General features: G+C 56.1%; 1 protein-coding gene across 12 annotated transcripts in view; it reads left to right on the top strand.

Annotated features, from left to right (window-relative positions):
• CACNA2D2 (calcium voltage-gated channel auxiliary subunit alpha2delta 2) overlaps positions 1–20,105 on the top strand; it is a 137,974-nt gene that overhangs the window by 65,151 nt on the left and 52,718 nt on the right. For 8 of the 12 annotated variants that reach the window (XM_035275617.3, XM_054245683.2, XM_035275616.3 and 5 more), the window contains exon 3: positions 3,143–3,259. In XM_035275617.3, coding sequence (XP_035131508.2) covers positions 3,143–3,259 — 117 coding nt within the window. Of the gene's footprint in view, positions 1–906; positions 1,019–3,142; positions 3,260–20,105 lie in introns of those variants that run through there. The other 4 variants (XM_035275620.3, XM_035275619.3, XM_054245685.2 and 1 more) reach the window with 1 other exon arrangement.

The raw sequence follows: 20,105 nt of genomic DNA, 5'->3' as shown, positions 1-20,105 counted from the left end.
GCCCACCCTAGAAGACAGAGACAACTGGAGCAAGTTCAGGGGACTGTTGAGGGGAGGGCTGTGGCACTCGGGGCTATCATTCCAGGACTATTTTAAGTCAAGGGCTCATTTGGGATTGGGGAGCAGGCTTGGCTGGCAGCATGACCAGCCCCTGCACTCCTGGGATTCCGCTCTCCTCTCAGAAACCCCTTCCAGCCCATTTCCCTGGCCTTGCCCTGGAGAGGATTTAGATAGCAGGGCAAGGTGGAGGGGATGCAGGGGCAGCGAGAATCAAGGTATGGCTGTGGGAACCAGCCTGGGCTAGGGACCTGCAGGCACATGACAGACAGGTCAGTGGGCTTGACAGGCCCCAGCTGACAGCACCAGGGCTGGCAGAAAGGTGCTGGGGTGGGTCCTCAGGTAGAAATAGAACAGGAAGAAAGCACAGCATGCATCCCTGAGCCCTGAGGGCTTATGCAGATGCAGGCAGAAATTGAGGAATCAGACCTGGGCCCAGCTAGCCACAGAGATCTGCTCTTGGACATAGAATCCAGCATGTGCATTTGCCAAGTGTCCACTGCACCCAGACATGGTGCTTGGAGGAGAGAGAAGAAAGCTGGCCATGGCTGTGCCCTATCAGTGGTGTCCCAGTGTCTAGGCTCCACCATTATCACTCTGGGGCTGAGGCTGAGGTGTCGGAGACAAGGACAGGGTGGCTGCAGTGTAGGGAGACTGCATATACTTCCAGGCCGATCTGGGAGAAGAAGGTGGGGCTGGAGGTGGGCAGACCCCAGGAGACCGAGGTTACCAGCTCAGGAATAGAGCCCATGGCTTTGGACAACCCCAAGTGTTCAGATCTAGCAGGGGTGGATGGGGGCAGGGAGGGACAATGATTCCATCTTCAGAATTCTGATGATCCCAAACAATAGCAGTAACAACAGGAGCACAGGCTGCTCAAGTCATGGGTGTGCTGTCCTCAGCCTGTGAGGTGGGGAGTGCTGTTCTCTCGTTTACAAAAATCGGACACGGAGGTTCAGAGGTGAGTGACTTTTGGCAGAGTCTCAGCTTCCAAGGCCTTGTGTCACCTGCTGGTGCCCTGAGATATGGCCCTGCCACTTGGAGACCTGATCCCTCAGTGGCCCCCTGATCCCCAGCACAGTCACCATGCCAGGCTGCAAGGGGTACCCTGGAGCCCAAGAGGAGGGACTCCTGGACATTCCCAGGAGAACCACACCGTCCTGCCTTGGATTCTGGGGCTACATAGCCATCAACAGCCCAGACTGTGGCTGTACCTGGGAATGACCTTGACAGAGAGTCTGAGGTATGAACTTCATCCCAGGCCAGGAGAAGCTGGGCAGCGGTTCCCCCTGCTGGTGCAAGTGGGTCGGGGCACCACTCTCCAGAGGCATCGGTGGGCATAGCTGAGACCATGGCCACAACATACCCCAGAGTAATCTGTCAAGCAGTGTTCCCAAACCTGGAAAGGATGGGTGAAAGCTGATGGGGAATCTGGCTTTGCCACTCAGTCGCCTGGCCTTGACCCGTCCTTGCTGTTTCTGTGCCTCAGTTTCCCCAACAGTAAGGTGCTAGGTTCTAGGTTCCCTGCCTTTCCTCAGTGACCCCCAGGGTCCGACCCCTCCTCACCCTCTATCTCTATCACTGTCTCCCTCTGTGGACCTCTGTCCTGAGGCAGGGCCCAGAGGCCCAGGGAACACCCTGGCCTGGCACTCACTTGGGGGCTTCTCTCCTCCCTGGCCATGTGACCAGGCCCCAAGTTTCGCCCTCTGATTGCCACTGCTCTGCAGGAAAGAGCGACTTCACCACAAATTATTTTGTTCTAAAAGAAGGACAAAAAGAAAAGAGAAGCCGGGAGGGATGGGGGTGGCGGGAGAAGGAGAAGATTGCCTGAGCCGGCTTTGTGCTGTGCGTTAACCCCTGGACTGCCAGGCACTGGGTAATGGCAGGGCAGGGGCTGCAGCAGCACCCAGCACCCCCCACCGCCCTGTCCCCCGTCAGATGACAAGGTCTTATCTCCCTGCCTTCTTGCTGTCACTCTACCAACCTTATCTCTCTCTGCTTGTCTGTCTTTCATCGGCTGCCTCTCCCCCCTCCTTATCTTCCTCATCACCTCCTCTCTCTCTCCACATCCCTCCACTTCTGCTCAGCCTGGTGGCATGGCTCAGTCACCACAGCCTATTCTGTGACCTCCAGTGGTGAAGGAGCCTGTGCTTGGGGCACAGACCTCCTTGGGTGACCTCAGTGAACACATGGACCCAGTCAGGCTTGGAGACACATGCAGAGGTATATGATGCATACAGATGCACAAACATACATGTGCATGCACATGCCCAAGACCCAGCTGTGAACAAAGACACTTGCAGAAACCTGCTCCTGAGACTCACAAGCCCCTGGGGATTAGAGGCCCTAAACCCGCCCTACCCCCAACACACAGGCACGTGCACACAAACAGATATGTTGAGCCGTCTCACACACACACACGCAATCAGATTTACACTGCCACATTCGCCTGCACACACACCCAGATTCATTCCCCCCAACCTGCCCCTTCCTCCCTGGTCTGCCTATTCCCCATATTCTGTGCCCTGAATGACAGAGGAGCCCAGGGGCCTGCCCAGAGCTCCTGCTAGTTTCTAGTGCCCTGGGGCAGCACCCACAAAAAGAGATCCAGATGCCTGAGCAGTGTGGAGCCATAGTGTGTGTGCACATGCGTGGGCGTGAGCATCTTATTAGGATGGGGTGTGCTTATTGATTCCATCTCCCCTCAACCTCCTGCCTCCTCTCCAGCCCACCATTCCCCTCTGCTGTTCACAGTTACTTTGAGCTTTTCAGGGGGTACTGCTCATAACCCTGGAAAGAGGGGACCCTGAGGCCCAGAGAAGGCAGTGACAACCCCATCCCACCAACCACAGCGACTAGCCTAAACTGGACCCTCATCCCAGATGCAAGCTACAGAGCCCCTGGCCTTGTCCTGCCTTCAGGTCTGTGGGGGTTCTGGCCTTCTATGCCCTCTCTGAGGCCAAAGCCAGGGTCTGGGTAGAGGTGAGGACTGTGCTGAGGTTAGCTGTGCACAGGGGTATGCAGGGGCCTTGGCATGGGGACATGGGACCACCTGGCCTCACTCATGGCCTCTGCTTCCTTCCAGATTTACAAGGACAACCGGAACCTGTTCGAGGTGCAGGAGAATGAGCCTCAGAAGTTGGTGGAGAAGGTGGCGGGGGACATTGAGAGTCTGCTGGACAGGAAGGTGCAAGCCCTGAAGGTAAGTGTGTGTGTTGGGGGCAGGAGAGCATTGACGGAGATCCAGGTAGAGAGGTCCTATGCCATGAGGGCAATGTCTTGAGCCTTCATTGTCACATGGCCCTCCTGAGTTCAGCTGGGCCAGCATCAGGGCTGTGCCCATGAAGAATATGGGCAGCCACGGCAGGAACAGGATGGTATTATCTGGAGTAGCTGCATGAGAGGTGGTGACTTGGAGTCTTGGAGTTCTGTGAGAGCCTGAGGCTGGGACTCGGGCAGGCCCTACCCCTCCCTCCTTCCAGGCCTGGGGTCTTCCCATCCCTCTGGCTGCCCAGGTTTATCTGTATGTGGTGCCCTGGATGAGCACCTGGCCAGGACAGTGACCTGCTGTAGGAGTAGTCTGCCCCTGAGGTAGGCTGCAGGCTCTCTTGGGGCAGTGTCGAGCAGCTCTGCAGGCCCCACAGAGAAGGCCATGTAAGGATAGCAACTGCTTTGCCCATGGCTTTGAATGTTTCTCTGCTCCCCCATCTGGGCCTCAGTCTCCCCATCTATATGCAGCAAGTTGTGCCTCTCAGCCTCAGGCCATTGTAGTTCTGAGGGGTAACAGTACCTGCTGGGCTACACTGACAAAGCAGGTGGACCCTGATATTCAGCCCATCCCAAGAAGAGTAGGTGGGATGGGGCTTCTCAGCTGCCAAGTGCCCAGGGAAGGTCATGTGTAAATGAGTGAGAGGCATCCAAGCTGATCAGAGGCATACCTGCAGTTGCTCCAGCCTGTGTCAAAGACAAACCAATCCAATAAAAAGGAATGAAGCAGGGTGTGGTGATGTGTACCTGCAGTCTCAGGTACTCAGGAGTCTGAGCTTGAGCACAGGAATTTGAGGCTACAGTGAGCCGTGATTGTGCCACTGCATTCCAGCCTGGGCAATAGAGTAAAAACCTCATCTCTTTAAAAAAGAAAAAAAAAAAAGGAATGAAGTCTCCTGACGCTTGCTACAACATGGATGAACTTGAAAACATTATGCTAAGTGAAAGAAGTCAGTTACAAAAGACCACATATTGTGTGATCCTATTTCTATAAAATGTCCAGAATAGGCAAATCCATAGAAATGGAAAATAGATGCATGGGTGCCTGGGACTGGAAAGGAAGGGATAGGGAAGGCCTGCTAATGGGTACTGGGTTTCTTTTTCTGAGTGATGAAAATATTCCAAAATTAGATTGTGGTGATGGTTGCACAACTCTGAATATTCTAAAAACCACTGAATTGTATACTTTATTTGGGTGGATTTGCTGGTATATAAGTTGTATCTCAATAAAGCAGTTTTTAAAAATTAGCAAGTCTACACAAGCTGTGCCCAGGCCCAGGCCAGGGTCCTGGCAGGGTTAAGTCAGGGTGGCCACCCCAGTCCATACTCTGCCATATCCAGGCCCCAAGAGAGGACCAGAATTCTCTTTTCCAGGAATTGGGCCCTGCTGTCCCCTATGGTATCCCCTGCCTGTCCCCATGTGACCTGGGGCCATTGAATAGGTAGAGGCTGCTTACTGGGGCCAGGGTCCCAGAGAAGGTGGACTCCGAGGACCTCCCACCCAGAGGACCGAGAGCAGGGCTCTGCCCAGCCTTCAGGATCTCCTGGTCATGGGTGTGGGAGACAGCTGGGAGCAGGCAGAGCCACGCCTTCTGTGGTGATAGCAGCCCGTTATGCTGGATTCTCAGCCAGCATCGTGCCCCACCTTCTCACCTTTCTGAACTGGGCTGGTTCGGATGCCCTCTTGCCTTTCCCTCGTTCTCTGACTCTGTCTCTGCGCCGCTTCCTTCAAGACCCCACGTTTGCACACTACTTCCCAGCTTTGCTACCCCCTGCCCGGTTGAACAGATGTGGGCTCCCAGCCCCGAACTTGTGTTGGAACTGCCTGATAAATACGGGAAGGGGCAGCCCTCAGGCCTTTTGGCCTGCCACTCACCCCGGCCTCTGGACAGCAGAGGTGCTGAGTGGTAGCAGAGACCCAGCTACTTGGGAGGCTGAGGCTTGAACCCTGATGAAGGTTGCAGTGACCCAAGTAGAGCCTAGGGCCCAGCCTCCTGCCCAGCCCCTAGGGAATCACAGGGCTGGAGTCTCTTTCTAAGCTGCTATAACCATTCCTAAAGGAACAATCAACTCTGATAGCTTGGGAGGGGCCAGGGAAGGCTTGAGATCCTGATCCCTGCATCCCGCTTGCTAGACTCTGCCATGTGAGGCAGATAGGTGTCTGTCTCCTTTCCACTGCACCTGCAGCCCAGCCATGGCCTGAGATAGCCAGCACTAAACAGAAATTCTTTTCTTTTTTTTTTTTTGTGACTGGCTGAAGTGCAGCGGCTCAATATTGGGTCACTGCAACCTTCATCAGGGTTCAAGCCTCAGCCTCCCAAGTAGCTGGGATTACAGGCACCTGCCACCACACCCAGCTAATTTTTGTATTTTTAGTAGCGACTGGGTTTCCCTATGTTGGCCAAACCGGTCTCAAACTCCTGACTTCAGGTGATCCACCCACCTTGGCCTCCCAAAGTGCTGGGATTATAGGCATGAGCTACTGCATCTGGCCCAGAAATTATTTATTATGAGAAATGACGGGGAAAGGCATACACTGACCAGACAGACACTCACTGTGTGCTGAGTCTATCATGTATCATTCTCATAGCAACCCGGAGAAGGAAGGTCTGCTACCCCCACTTCACAGAGGGGGACACTAGGACTCAGAGGTGCCATGCATCAGGCCAGGATGTGGCAGAGTCAGGATTTGAACTCAGGTCTCCCTGACTCCAAGCCAGCCCCTTGACCCCACATTTATTCCTGAGGCATGCGCTGAACCCATAGCCCTTGGCCTTCCAACGCTCCTGGGCAGTGAACTCCTCCTGCTGCAGCACCCCCAGCTCCAGACCCATGAGATGCTCCTGCCCATATCCCAAGAGGAAGAGGAGCATCACCCTTCCCCCTGCTTGGTTCTAATTGTTAAAGATGAGCTTTGGTCTTAATGATGTTTTAAATGTGCTTTTAATCAAGTCCTGGTCTCTTTCTCCTTTTCCACATTTGTTTGCAACTTGAGTGTATATGGAGGGAGGGCTGTTGGGGGACTGGACCCCCACCCCCTACTCCATTGTTCCTCTCTCCCTGGACCCCATCCAGTAATCCAATTTAAATCCTTTGCTCTGGTCTGGAATTCTAATTGGGGGCTTGCAAAGAGGGAGCTGAGCAACACAGGACGGAAGTTCATTGTCTCATCTAATCAGGGACAATCAGATGTTTGTAACAAGTTTCTCCAAGCTGCAAAGGGTGGTTGCTGGGGCCAAGAGTCAGGCAGGAGCAGGCCCGATCAGGGGTCTTGCAATGCAAGCAACCAGCATCCCCGAGTCTGAGAAACATGCTGGGCCCTCTGCTTCAGCGACATGGAGGGGCACCTGTCTTGGAACTTTGACCACCTAAGGAGATTGCGCTCTCAGCCAGGGCCCACTCTCAGAGTCTTGAGTCCCAGGAGGAATAGGGAGGTGCCTAAGTCCTTATAGCAAAGCTGGACCCAAATCAGGACTTTTCTGCCCTCCCAGCTGGGCCCTGGCCTATGGACTATGGCCTGGCTCTCGGGAGGTCCATCCCCTCATCGTTACTTTCCTCCTCCATCTATTCACCAACATCCCTCTTCGGGTGTACCATGCCCTCTTCGGGTGCTGGGGGTGCAGTGATGAAGGACAGTCCCTGTTTCTGCCCTCATGGAAATCTCAGTCCATCCCTGTCCCAGGCCTTAGTTTCTCCCCCTGTGAAATAGGGACGTGAGCACATTCCTGGCCCAGCACTTCTTGGTTTCACAACTCCAGGGGCCTCACTTGTAAAGGCCACAGTGTGGACAGTCCCTTGAGGGTGGTGCCCCTGCAGCAGCATCCTGTGTTGTATGGCTTGGAGGAAAGGCCATAGGGGAAAGGCAGGCATTGCCCAGGATTGGGTGAGGGGTGACCCCAGTGGGAGAGATTCCAGCCTCTTCTCAGGAACACAGCCAAGGATATCGAGGCTCAGCGGGCTTGGCTCCTAGAGAATGGGAAGTCCAGGGCTACGATAGAGAGGCCAGGACATCAACGTGGTGGCTGGAAACCTGCTCTCTGGGAGGCCCTTCTGCCTCTTTCCTCAAACAAACCAGAGGCGGCGAGAGGCCCTGCTAGAAATCTAGCACCTGGAGACCCCAGCCTGGGGCTCAAGCCCAGCACCCCTCCCACCATCCCTGTGCCCCTGTCCTCCCCTCAGGTCCCTCCCATTGTCCTAAGGGCCGAACCTTTGCCTTAGTGCAGCATTTCTGAACCCTGGTTGCACATTGGAATTGTCTGAGGAGCTTCTAAAATCGTGGCACTCAGCCCCCACCTCAGATCAAGTGCATCAGATTCTCGCGGGGCGGGAGGTACAGGGCATCAGGATGTTTTAGTGTGCCACAGATGATTCTGCATAGATTCAGAATCATGGCTTTTCCCCAAAAATGGTCAGCATCTTTCCTTCCCAGGATTACTGGCCTCTTAGTGCCCACCAAGTACCTGACTGGAAATGAGCCTGCATGCTCTGTATTGCTCCGAATCTTCACACAGGTAACTGGGTTACTCTCCTCTCTCCATTTTACTTCTGAGGAAACTGAGCTTCAGCGAGCTTAAACCACTTGCTCCAGGTATCACAGCAAAACCAGGGTTTATTTATTATTTATTTAGGAGACAAAGTCTTGCTCTGTCACCCAGACTGGACCGCAGTGGTGGGATCTTGGCTCACTGCAACTTCTACCTTTGAAGTTCAGGCAATTCTCGTGCCTCAGCCTCCCAAGTAGCTGGGGATACAGGTGTATGCCACCACGCCCAGCTATTTTTTTGGTATTTTAGTAGAGCTGGGGTTTGGCCATCTTGCCCAGGCTGGTCTCAAACTCCTGAGCTCAGGCAACCAGTGCCCCTTGGCCTCCCAAAGTGTTAGGATTACAGGTGTGAGCCACGGCACCAGGCCAGAACCAGGGTTTAGATCCAGGTAGTTGGGCTCCAGACCCCACAAACGACTCCCCAGCCACCACCCCCGTCTATGCTACTATTAGTGGCCACATGGCATTTGCTGTCCACAACGGGACAGGGTTGAGGGAACAGGAGATGGGACACTGGTTTCCTCTGACAGGGGCTTGCTCTGTGATGACCTTGTGGCCTTGGGTAGGTCCCTGCCCCCTCAGTTTCTTCCTTGGGCAGTGAAGACAAGACACTGAGCACCCCTCCCACACCCCCATGAGGCTCAGATGGATGGGAGGGGGCGGAGTGCAGTTCTGGCCTTGGTCCTGGGGGCTCCAGTGGGCATTGTTCCCACCATCAGTAGACTCTCTGGGGAGTGAGCATCATTTAAAGAGTAAAATTAAAAACCCTTCTGCACACAGCCGCCCTGCTTTTGATGCTAATGACCACTTAACCCAATTAAAGTGATGCATTGTTGGCAGTGTGACCAGGTCTGTTCAGGAACTGGGCTCTGGGCTGGGCATTCAGAGGGGCAGGAGGTGTGAGCCAGGGAGGGAGCCAGGGGCTATAGGGCAGCAGACCACTCCCTTTGTCAGGAGGGAGCTTTTCCCCAAAACTCCTGCCCAGCTCCCACCTCCTTTCTAAAGCCTCGTCTAGAGCAGGGCATCAGCCTCAGCACTGCTGACACTTTGAGCTGCGTCCTGCTTTGTGGTAGGGCTGCCTATGCACTGTGGGGTGTTTAGCAGCATCCTTGCCCTCTACCCACTAGATGCCGGCAGTATACCACTCTTCCAGTTGTCACAACCAAAAATATTTCTAAGTATTGCCAAACGTTGCCTGGGAGCAAAGTTGCCCCAGTTGAGAACCACTTGTCTGACGGGACACAGAGATGCAGTCATGGGAACCACAAGCAGGGAGAACTGGGGGCCTCAGAGAGGTGTAGACTGAAGGGCTGGCAGGAGAAAGATCCCTTCAGTCCAAAGAGGTCACGGGAAGGCTACCTGGAGGAGGCAGCAAGATGTGGGGGCAAGTGTGGCACTGAGGCAGCTGGAGGCCTGTTCAGCTGGGTCCACTGATGCATTCATTGACGAGAGTGAGACAAACAGGTTGGCCCCTGGAGGACGAGGCCATGGGTGTCGCCTACTGCCAAGGCCTGGCCTGGAACAGAACACAAGTTCTGCAAACTCATGAACATTTGTGGAACTGATGCCAGGGCTGTGGCTCCGAGTTCTGGCTGGAGCTCAGCCTCTGGGATCTGACTCCACCCTAGGGAAGCTCTAAAAGGTGCAATAATGGTGGACAGACAAGCAGGAAATCCTGTGGCATTGGCTGCCTCCACCCTTCTCCGGGCAATTAAAAGGTGTTTATGTGGGGCTGGCGATGGCTTCTGCCTCCCCTCCATTATGAACATTAAGAGATCTTGACCCTTCCACTCTCCTGCTCTTGAAAGGAGCTGCAGACACGTGGAGCCAATTAAGCACACGCGTGGGCGCCAAGAGCCCAAGCAGCCTTTTCTCCCTGATTGCGGCGTTTACAGCTGATTATTCTCCCCTCACCCAAACAGTGCTGCTGCTTCCTGGCAAGGTGCCGCCCACAGGAGCTGTCTGGGGGTCCCCAGGGATGGGGGAAGCATTGGGGAATGAGCATCTGTTGGGCCCATTCCATTGTGTGGGCACCCTTGGGGCCCTCCGCCTACAGAAGGAGGCAGCCGGATTGCTGGCCGGCAAGGAGATAAGGGACTTGGTGGTGAGTGCTAGGAGCTATCAGGGAGCACACAGTGGCAGAGCGACCACCCAGGAGTGGGTGTCAGGGCTCCTTGGACAGGGTGGCCTGGATGTATGAAGAAGGGATGGTAAACCCAAGGGCCCCTGGGGTCAGCATGAGCTCTGGGCCAAGACACTGCCTCCAACAGTTGGACATGAGTGTGGGGATGGCCTCCTGTGCCTGCATCTGTCTGGCAGTCGAGAGACCCCTTGAAGGTCTCCAGCTGGGAGCTGGCCTCCCTGGGAAGGTCAAGGGAGACAGTGCAGGTGGAACATGGCTGGGGCATGGCCCAAGGGCCCTCAGGAGAAATATGTCATCTCTCATCTTCACCTACCTGCCTGAGCTGGTGGTAGTCAGATAAGGGCCTGGCCCAGACTGCCAGGCCTTGGAAAGGTTGAATCGTGGATTTGGGCCTGAGCTTCACTGGCTCCTGACACTGCTCCTATGGAGGAGGCCCTTATCCTGGGACCTCCTCCAAGATGCAGGGGCCTCAGGAGGGGTCAGAAGCACTGTGGTCATTCCTGACTAGCATCTGCTAGTCAAAGGAATGGTTTAGGAGGGCTGGTGTGCAACACCCCTGAGGCCCACAGAGCCTGTGGATCAGCCCCACACACCTATACCCAGCCACTGAATTCTCCCTAGTGGCTGAAGGTCAGAGGAAGGGGCTGACGGAAGGTATGTGTCAGGCCTGGAAGCTCAGCACCCTGGATGTTGTCTGGTATCACCCACCTCCTATGGGGATACCTTGGCTGAGACACCCTAGGCCCAGCTCTTACTGCAAGAGCCTCTCCCACCCTATGGCCTTGCTTCTGATGCTAGGTGAATCTCCTGGGAGTGCCATGCAGCCTCTCTGTCTTTCATTTGCTCACTCAGTCATTCAGCAAATCTCTGCTGCCCCCAGCCAGGCCCTAGGCCAGGTGTGGTTCCAATGTCTACTTGCTGTGGGGCAGAATGCCCATTATACAGATAAGGAAATGGGGGCCGAGACTAGATGCTAACCCTGGTCACTGCCTGGGTGAGGCAAGGTCCCAGTTCCCCTTGCTTACCCTGGCTCCTAAGCCTGTGCACCTGCCTCTCCCGGAGCTCCCAGGGATTGGGAGGAAACAGAGTGGTGCTGGCTGGGGCAAAGGGGAAGGCCAGGGGCAGAAAGGGAAGGTGAGAGAATGCCAGGTGGAGGGCAGAGCCTAGAGGCAGGACCTTGACTGGATGGTGCTGAGAAGCAGCTGGAGAAGGTGGCCAATCCCACTCAGACAGGGATCCAAGTGCAGGCTGGGAGCTGTTGCTCCGAGTTTCCTTTTCAGTACCCCTGTACCCCACCTCCAGAGGAGAGGAATCCAGGACAGGGAGATGGGAGTCTGTCAAATGGAGAAAATGAACCCCGGGGAGGGAGATGTACATGTCTCCACTTCCCAGAGAAGGCCTGTGCAGAGGGAGGGTCCCCTGCTAGTGCCCACTTCTCCAGGGGTCCCAGATGGCAAAGGTAGCAGATGCAAGGAGGCGGAGGGAAAGGGCCTGCAGGTGCCACAGGGACAAACCAGTCTAATTTAGGATCAGAGAAGTGAGAATTTTAATTGAGTTTTAATAGTGTCTGGCCCTTTGTTCTGAAATCCTTGTATGTGAGGCTGGGGGAGGGTAGGTGCATGTGAGGAAGGGTGAGCCAGTGGCCTGGCTGATCCCTACCCTCCAGGGCCCCACAGTTCAAGGAGATAGGAAACAGGCTGTGGGGTCCCAGTGTGCAGAGCAGCTAACATGGGGCAGGCAAGTCTAAGAAGACAGGCTGGAGGAGGTAGCGTTTGAGCTGAGCCTTGGAAGGCAGGTGGAGTTTCCAAAGGTAAAAGAAAGGAAGAAGGACGGCATCTCAGTAGAGTTCCCAGCCAGGGCACTGGCTTAACAGTGAGAGTGAGCAGAACTGACTCAGGCTGAATCTGCTGAGATGGGAGGACTGGGGGCTGGGAAGGGAGCCTGGAAGGTTCAGCCTGGGCATCAGTTTCCACTGCAGGAGATAGGGCATGTGGGTGTCCGAGGCAGGGCACAGGGCTCTCCACCTGAGTTCTGGGGTGGAAGCTTCATATCCACAAGCTTGGCCCCATGGAAGCATGGCCCTGGGAGCAGCCAGTCTTTTCTCTGGCCCTACTTTCTGTGCCCTAAAATACATAGCGAGGGATGCCTCTCTGTGGCAGTGGGTGCCTGTGGGAGAAGGAAGCCAAAGCTGACAGGGGTGCTGCTGAGGAAGGCACAGTGCTACAGACCTAGCCTCAGGGTAGGAGGCATAGGGTGGCAAGAAGGCCCTCAGGGCCCTCCTATACCCTCAGCTTTCTTCCCCAAGCTAACACCTGAGGCTTCATTGGCCCCAGACACCATGGTGACCCCGGGCAGGGCCCCCTGAGGTTTTGCTGGAAGAGACTCCACCTTGACCCTGGCCTGGGATACCAGGTACCTCAGGTGCCCTTGCTTCAGCTTCTGTTTACTAAGCACTGGCCCTTGCGGTGTGCGGCACAGTAGGAGGTTACCAGGTACCGGGACAGCACGAATAGACCTGCCGGGCCCCTCCCTGGAGGAGTGTAGTCTGCTGAAGATGGCAGTGATGTGATGCCTGCCACAAAGGGTGGATCGGGGGACATGCCTATGGGGATACCTGACCAGGCCCAGGGGACCTGCGGGGAGGGAGGATTTAGCCAGACAAGGGAGAGTAAGGGGCAAGAGGGCCCAAGGTCCCAAGGTGGAAATGCACATGTATGTGTTGGAGTGCATGCATGCAGTGGCAGAGGGTCTTGCCCACTGGCTGGCTCTGCAGAGCACATGTGCAGATGCAGTATGAGACCAGTCTTGAGGCAGAGATGTGCATGGGGCTACCTGGTGTCTAGCTGATACCCCACCCAGGGACCACATCCCACGCAGTCCTGACCTTGCCCTGCCCCAAAAAAGAACCTGTGGCCAAGTATCCCTCTTCGGCAGGTGCAGTATGGCACGGGGTGCCCATGACTGGAACCAGAGCACAGAAGGTCACCAAGAATCATAGCCCTCACACACGCTGTGCTGCAGCCCCCACTCACACTTGAGCAGCACCAAGTCCTTGGCAAACCTCACATGCTTTGGGCCTCGGTTTCCCTACTTGTACAGTTGGAACAAGTGTGGCCACACAGATCTGTCATCAGAGTTTATGCCCAGACTTTGGTGACACCCGTCCAGGGAGGGATGCTCCTGGGGGTACCGCATGGGGCAGGCCCCATGTTCAGACTGATCTGTCCTCCTTTAGCTCCGTCCAGTGTGTAGACCAATCCTGGGCTGCAGAGTCTCCTTCCAACCTTCCCCTCTCTGGGGGTCTTGTCAAGGGCCCTCTCCCCAGCTTCCACCTCTGAGGGCCAAAGTATCCGGCTGCTCGAAGCTTCCTGCCTCCTGTCACAGACCTGGGAGCCCTTGTTTGAGAGGCTGGTCACGGTTGTCGGGCCCTTTGTGGCAGCCTCCTGTGTTTGCCCACTCTGTGCCTCGGCAAATGGGAGTTGCAGCATGTTTGCTGTGTCAACACCAGCTGGAGCCCAGTTATGGCAATCAGCTAGGGCATGACGCCCCATCCTTCAGCCTCCCGGGTGCCCAGGGTCCAGCCCCTCCCTGGGCAGGGTTGGTGGACAAGTGGGCAGCTCCCCACTCGTGATCTACATCTTCATCCCGCAGGACTGCCAAGTGTGGGCTGGGCAGGCATCTGAAACCAGCAGGGGCAGCCCTAGACAATGGGGCGGGAAAGGTCAGCAGGGCAGGCAGTCTCCACCTGGCACAAAGGCCACGAAGCCTTCGAAGATTCAGGGTGGGGCTTCGCAGCCTTCATTCAAGATCCCTCTGAGCAGCCCTGGTTCTCTCCTTCCCTTTGTTCCCAGTCATCAGGTCTGGCAGCCTCCGAGGAGAGGAGCCCTAGGTGGTCAGGCAGATGGACAGATGAACAGACAGACAGACAATGAGACAGGGTCAGGGCAGCGGATGGGAATGCCAGGAAAGGGCTTGAGGAGACCAGGAGCCAGGCAAGCTGACATCCATGCATGAGCTGCATAGGCATGGGCCAGGGGTCAGGGAGCCACAGCCTAGGGGAGGGCAGAAAGCAGCTTTGGTTGGTGGCTGGCACTGAGGGGCAGCTGTCAGAGACAGATAGGGGAAAAGGGGACCAGGGAGGGGAAGCAACTTACCCTGGGTCTGAGGGGAACCCAGGTTCTTTCACTTCAGCCAAGGCTACTCCACTTAGGGACCAGGTCTGTTGGCTGAGTAGCAAAGCAGGGCCTCTAAATCCTGTTTACTTCTGAAATAATGTTCCCCCACCTGCTTCATAAGTAGGTTTTCCAGAAATGAGTCTGTGAGGGTGACTCGGCTTCCAGGGCAGCATGGACCAGGTAACTGGATGAAGAGGGAGAAGTGCCAGGTGAGGTCGCAGCTACAGCACTGAACCATCAGCCATGTGACCTAGGGGAGTGAAGTGGAAGATCCTCCAGAATCCAGGGCAGCCACTAGCTTCCACTGTCAGGGGAGCCAGGCTCCAAGTTCAGAACTGGGGTAGGCAGTTAGACTCCAGTCCACAGGAAGTGGGGTGGTCAGGGTGGAGGCCATTGTGGTTGTCAGGGAAAGATCAGAGGCCTGCTGCCAGGGCTAGGACTGCAGGGGTGTTGGAGTTGACTCAAGATCAGGCGAGGCAGCAAGGATGGGAGAGTCCGGGACAGCTCCTGGTGCTGAAGAGGAGGGAGGGTGGAAGCAGTGCCTGTGGGCCAGGGGATCTTGGGCGGGAGCAGGCTGCAGGGTGAGAAGGCTGAACCCGCAGGAACCAATGGGGATGGTCGGGAAACAGGTGGCGCCTCCTGCCTGCCTCTCATATTCCTTCCTCAGATGTCTGCTGACCCCTGCCCAGGAGGCAGCCAGTGAGCTGGTGGGGTACAGCAGTGAGCAGTACCCAGTAACCAGGGGTCAGAGGGCATGGCCTTTCCCCTGGACTCACTCACATCCCAGGGTCCTGGTGCTAGTGTAGCATCAGGTCCGTGTTCCTGGCTGGAGTTCTGTAGGCTTGAAGCTTTTCTCAGTTTGCACCTTGGACCCTTAGCTCCAGGTGCTGGGGGCCTTAGGGCCCTGCTGGGGATAGTTTTTTGTTGTTGTTGTTTGGTTTGGTTTTGAGATGGAGTCTCGCTCTGTCGCCCAGGCTGGAGTGCAGTGGTGCTATCTCACCCCCGCCAACCCCCACCACCCACCATCACCACCATGCCTGGCTAATTTTTGTATTTTTAGTAGAGACAGGGTTTCACCATATTGGCCAGGCTGGTCTCTTGGCCAGGCTGGTCTCCAACTGCTGATCACATCATCTGCCCGCCTCAGCCTCCCAAAGTGCCGGGATTACACGCATGGGCCACTGTGCCTGGCTGGGGGATAGTTTTTAGACCAATGGGCTTTGGAGTCCCAGATCATCTTCCTGTGCCCCTGTAGTGCCAAGGGCTGAAGAGTTGGAGAGCAGGGCACCATGGGGTGGGACAAGTGCCCTGGGCTGATGTGTCCCCACCGTGAGTCAAGTGGGAGAGTTGGGAAGACCCTGTCCCCAGTCCCAGCAGATTAGCAGTGAGCATTTAAAGAGAGAAAATGGACCCATGTGTGCTTCACCTATGGACAGCAATGACACCCAGCCTTGTGACTGTGGCCTGAGTGATGGGGGCAACTGCCTCCACTCCCAGTGGCCCAGGTGGAAGCACCAGGCCTACAATCTCCTCAAGGTGACCCTGACCTTTCCCGCCACCCATGTGCATACCTGGGCTCCCTTTTATCAAATATTCTTCTGCTAATCTCATCTCCCTGCGTGACTGCCCTGTGATTAGCTCACTTTGCACAATATGATGTCTGTCATAGTTCCCCCGCAACATTTTTCTTTTCCCAGGAAAGGGTCAGGAGGGAATGGGCTGAAGAAAGATTTCTGGATGTGGGGCCACCTCACAGGCCAGCTCTGGCCCCCTCCCCTGCACACAGGGCTCCATACACACCAACACATGCCACCCCAACACAGTGCCAGCTCAGCTCCAGAGCCTGGAGAGTCAATGGAGGTCAGTGGGCTGGGCCTGAGGGTGTCAGAGACCTCCCAGAGCCTGAGGGAAGGGATGGCACAGGCCTGACTGAGCCCTGCCCCAGGAGCGCCCATGCACCCTATTCACGCCCAGGGACTGCCCAGGCCCAGGCTGGGCTCAGACTAATGAGATACTAAGTGGCCTTTCCCACTCACAGCCTGGCACATGAGGGCATGTGTGTGGCAGGCAGGCTGGGGCAAGGAGGAAGGGGCAAGGGGGCAGGACACCAGCATAGCCTGTACTCAGCATACGTGGCCACACACCGATGGGCTATGCCTGTTGGCAGGCATGCAGCAAACACAGCCGACAGGAACCCCAGTGATCCTCACTATCACCTGTCCGTCCACCCCACCTGTCAAACAACTTCCCACAGCTGGTGGGCTGCTGCAATCCCCCACACCTTCCCACTCTCCCACCCTGACCAGGGTGTGGTTCATCTGTCAGGCAGGGGCTGCCAGGGGCTGTGGACTATGTGCAGGGTATATGTACAGCCTTGCAATGGGTCATGTGCAGCCCAAGCCTTGACCCCCACCAAGCATACAACTCCAGCCAGGGCACCAAGCCTCTTCCTCCTTCCTGGCAGCTGGAACATCTGCCTTCCTGCCGCCAGAGGCAGAGCCAGGCAGAGGGAGCAGCACAGCAGTTTAAGCTGTTTTGAGTCAGTATTTGGTGCTGCCCTGGCCGTAGCACCACTGCTGAGCCCCCACTGCACCCCAGGTGGAAAACCAGTGGTTGCTGAGGCCCTGTCTGCACAGAGGACCCCGTGTGGCTCAGAGCCTGCCACAGTGGTGGACCCCAGCCGGGCATGGGTAGCTGGGAGGACCACATTTGGAGCCCTCAGCTGGCATGGCCTACTTTCCTGCTCTCCCCACCGCTGTCCCATCAGCTCCCCGCCTTCTCTCCCTGCAACTCCCTCGGGATGTCAGGATGTGAATTCTCTTAAACTTTCAATTAAAAACCTCCTTTCTCCCCACAAGGTTCACTTACCTGTGATTTTTCATCTTAGAAGGAGAGGTGGAGGGAAGAGAAACGACAGGCAAGGAGCAGAGGCCAGGTCTTCTATGTCTCCGCGGGGGATCTGGGGAAGCAGGTCCTGGCCCCAGGGAGCTGCTGGCCACCCTCTCCCCTGTGGCACCCTCTGTGGCTTCCTGTCATGCCAGGGGAAGCATTTCTTTTCTTTTTTCCCTAAAGCCTACAGCACCCAGTTTCCCATGTGGTCTCCCATTCCAGTACTAACCAGATCTGACCCTGCTTAGCTTTTGAGATCAGAAGAGCGTGCACACTCAGAGTGGTATAGCCACAGAAGTGCAGGGAGGCATCTGAAGACTCCAACCCTAGGTGGTGCCACTGCCAGATGTGGGAAATGGCACCAGCTCCTGAGGGCCCTGTGTGTGCTCCTGCCACATCCTGCATAATCACTCAAGTACAGCATGTGGCCATTAAACAGGCCAGGACTTTCCCAAGTAGAAGGGACCCCCACTTTCCCAGAAGGGTGCTGTTAACTCTGGTAGCTTCAGGGTCACTCCCAAGCCCACTGGTCACAGGATGGGGAAGTGCCCACAGGGTTACTCATCAAGTGAGAGGCATCCCAAGGTTGGTGTCATGGGCCTCAAGGTCACCAAATGGGTCATCGATGCTTCCCTGTAGAATTCCCAACTCAGAGCTCCAGGAACAGTGTCAGGTCCTGGCTCACGTGGTCAGGACCCCAGGTATGCTAGAGACACAGGTCCTTGACATCAGGGAACCAGAACAACATCTCTGATTATGGGGCTGGAGAGGGGCTGGCTTACCACTCTTTCCCAGGCAATGGCCTATTAGCCTATCCCTAACTCTGAAGGGAGATGCCACCATGTCCTCAGGTCCCTGTTTTAGAGAGGTAGCCCACTAAACAGAAGTTCTTCCTTGCGTTGGACCATGATGCCTCTTGCAGAAGCCTAAGCCTCTTTCCGTGGCTCCATCTCTAGAGAACTTCAGCTGAGACTCCCCTTCCCATAATCCCTCCCTGGCCCAGGAAATAGGGATTGAGTCACCAGCTCCCCATGTTCCTCTCACCTCCTCAACTCCTCTGCAGGCTGAGCACCTCCATCTTAGGGCTTCCAGATATAACCCAGAGCACACAGACTCTTACAGGATCACCCCCCAATCCCACATTGAGATGCCACTACCGATGGTTGCACATCTCCCTCCCCTGGAGGCCAGGCTCCCCTCCAAACCCCCAAAGGCTCAGGGACCCAAAACCCCACCCATGCCCCAGCCATGAGGGAGGAACAGGGGCACCCCCTGAAAGCCCATGCCTCTGAGGGGTCCCACTCCACTCCTCCATCCCCCCACCCCCTTCTCCCTCTTCAGCCTGCAGCAGCCAATGGACACAGCTGGCCATCATGGGGAGTGCTAGGACTGCAGAGAAGAGGCCGCCATGGCCCTGTGGAGCTAGAACAAGGATCCCCTGCACACTGGCCTCCCAGGCTGCCCTGCATTCCCCTCCTGAGGCTCTCTACACGTGCTCTGCTTCACAGACCCCAAGGCCACCCTGACTGGCCCTGGGAGTGTTCAGGGAAACATCCCCAAGGAGTTGCGGGGGGCTGTGGCAAGATTTGGGAATGGGTGAAATTAGAATTATCCAGGAAGAGGGACAGGCAGGGCACGTAGGGGCATAGCACAAGCAAAGGCAGGAAGGGGCCTCGAACAAGGGCCTGGTTGGAAGTTGGGGCAGTACAGGGCCAAGAAGGTAGAAAGAACAGTGGGAAACTTGAACACCAGACAGGGATTTTGAACCTGGCCTTGGACAGCCTGGCAGCCCCTTGAGTAAGGCAGAGGTGTTACTTGTTCATTTCACAAACACATGTTGAGCACCTCCTGTACGTCCTTGCCTGGCCCAGCCCCAGGCAGTTGCCCACTTCTGTGGCTCTGGAGATGGCAAGGCGGGGTAATCACAGGGGAGGAGCCTGTGATCCCTCACAGGGAACGGTGCCAATAGGAGCACAAGTACAGTTCTGCCTCTCACAGCACTGCCACCACCTCCCAGCTGGCTCCTCCACAAGGCCCATTAATTTCCAGACCTGATACAGCAGGGATGAGGGGCTCTTCCTCCCATTGTGGCACATGTCAGTGCTCCCTGAACCCCATCATGCCAGGCTCCACCCATCCATTCATTCCCCACATACACACTGAGTGTCTGCTGTATGCCAGGCCCTGCACTAGTTGCTGGGGACTGCACAGTGACAGATCAGCCTGGTCCTGCCCTTAGGGATCTTGTGGTCCAGGCAGGAAGCAGAGCAGATGAGTAATGTGAGAATGCATAATGCTGTCATGGGTGCCAGAGGACAAGCAGCGGGGGGCCAAGGAGAGGGTGCTGCCTCCCTCCCCACATCCACAGGTACAAACCTGGAGCCTGCACAGGCATGAAGACAGGAGGAGGAGGTGCACTTTCCTCCTGGCTCTGGGTCTGAGCCCCACCCACCCACCAGTGACCCAGCTTCCTGAGGATCTACAGGGTCCTCCCCACTGCCCACCCCTGCCAGGAGCCTAAGTAAGCAGAGCCTCCCCCAAGTTCCACAGGGGCCTTCCCAGTGGTACTGGGAGCAGGTGGGGAAAGGTGCAGGGTGGGCACAGCAGATGGTGCTGGGCCATCCTGGGTTACCAGCCCAAGGCCACCCTGAGCAGCTGCTGATGTCAGCAAAAGAGAATTCCAAGTGCCCTTTAGAGTTCACAAGCAAGGGTGGCAGGGCCTGCCTAGGCCAGAAATAAGCAGGGATGTTTTCATGTGGTTGGGGTCTGCACCATAGATATGTGTGCCTGTATGTATGGCTAAGGGGTGGGCCAGGGCCTCTGTGGCGGAGCCTGCATGTATGGGGATATGTGAGTGAGACGTATGTCTACACCAGAAGAGTCTGAGGAGATGGGGCAGGAGGAGAAGGGAGAGCTCTGCCACATCAAAGTTCCTGCTGAGCTCACATTCCCATCTCACTTATGGGCTCTCGTGTGGGCATGCTTTAGGCACCCACAAGTGCATCTGTAAAACCCATGGGCACACGTTTCT

This window comes from Callithrix jacchus, chromosome 15 (assembly GCF_049354715.1).
Source record: "Callithrix jacchus isolate 240 chromosome 15, calJac240_pri, whole genome shotgun sequence".
NCBI classification, from domain to species: domain Eukaryota; kingdom Metazoa; phylum Chordata; class Mammalia; order Primates; family Cebidae; genus Callithrix; species Callithrix jacchus.
Note: the sequence above shows the minus strand (reverse complement) of the source record. Positions and strands in the feature narration are given on the sequence as shown.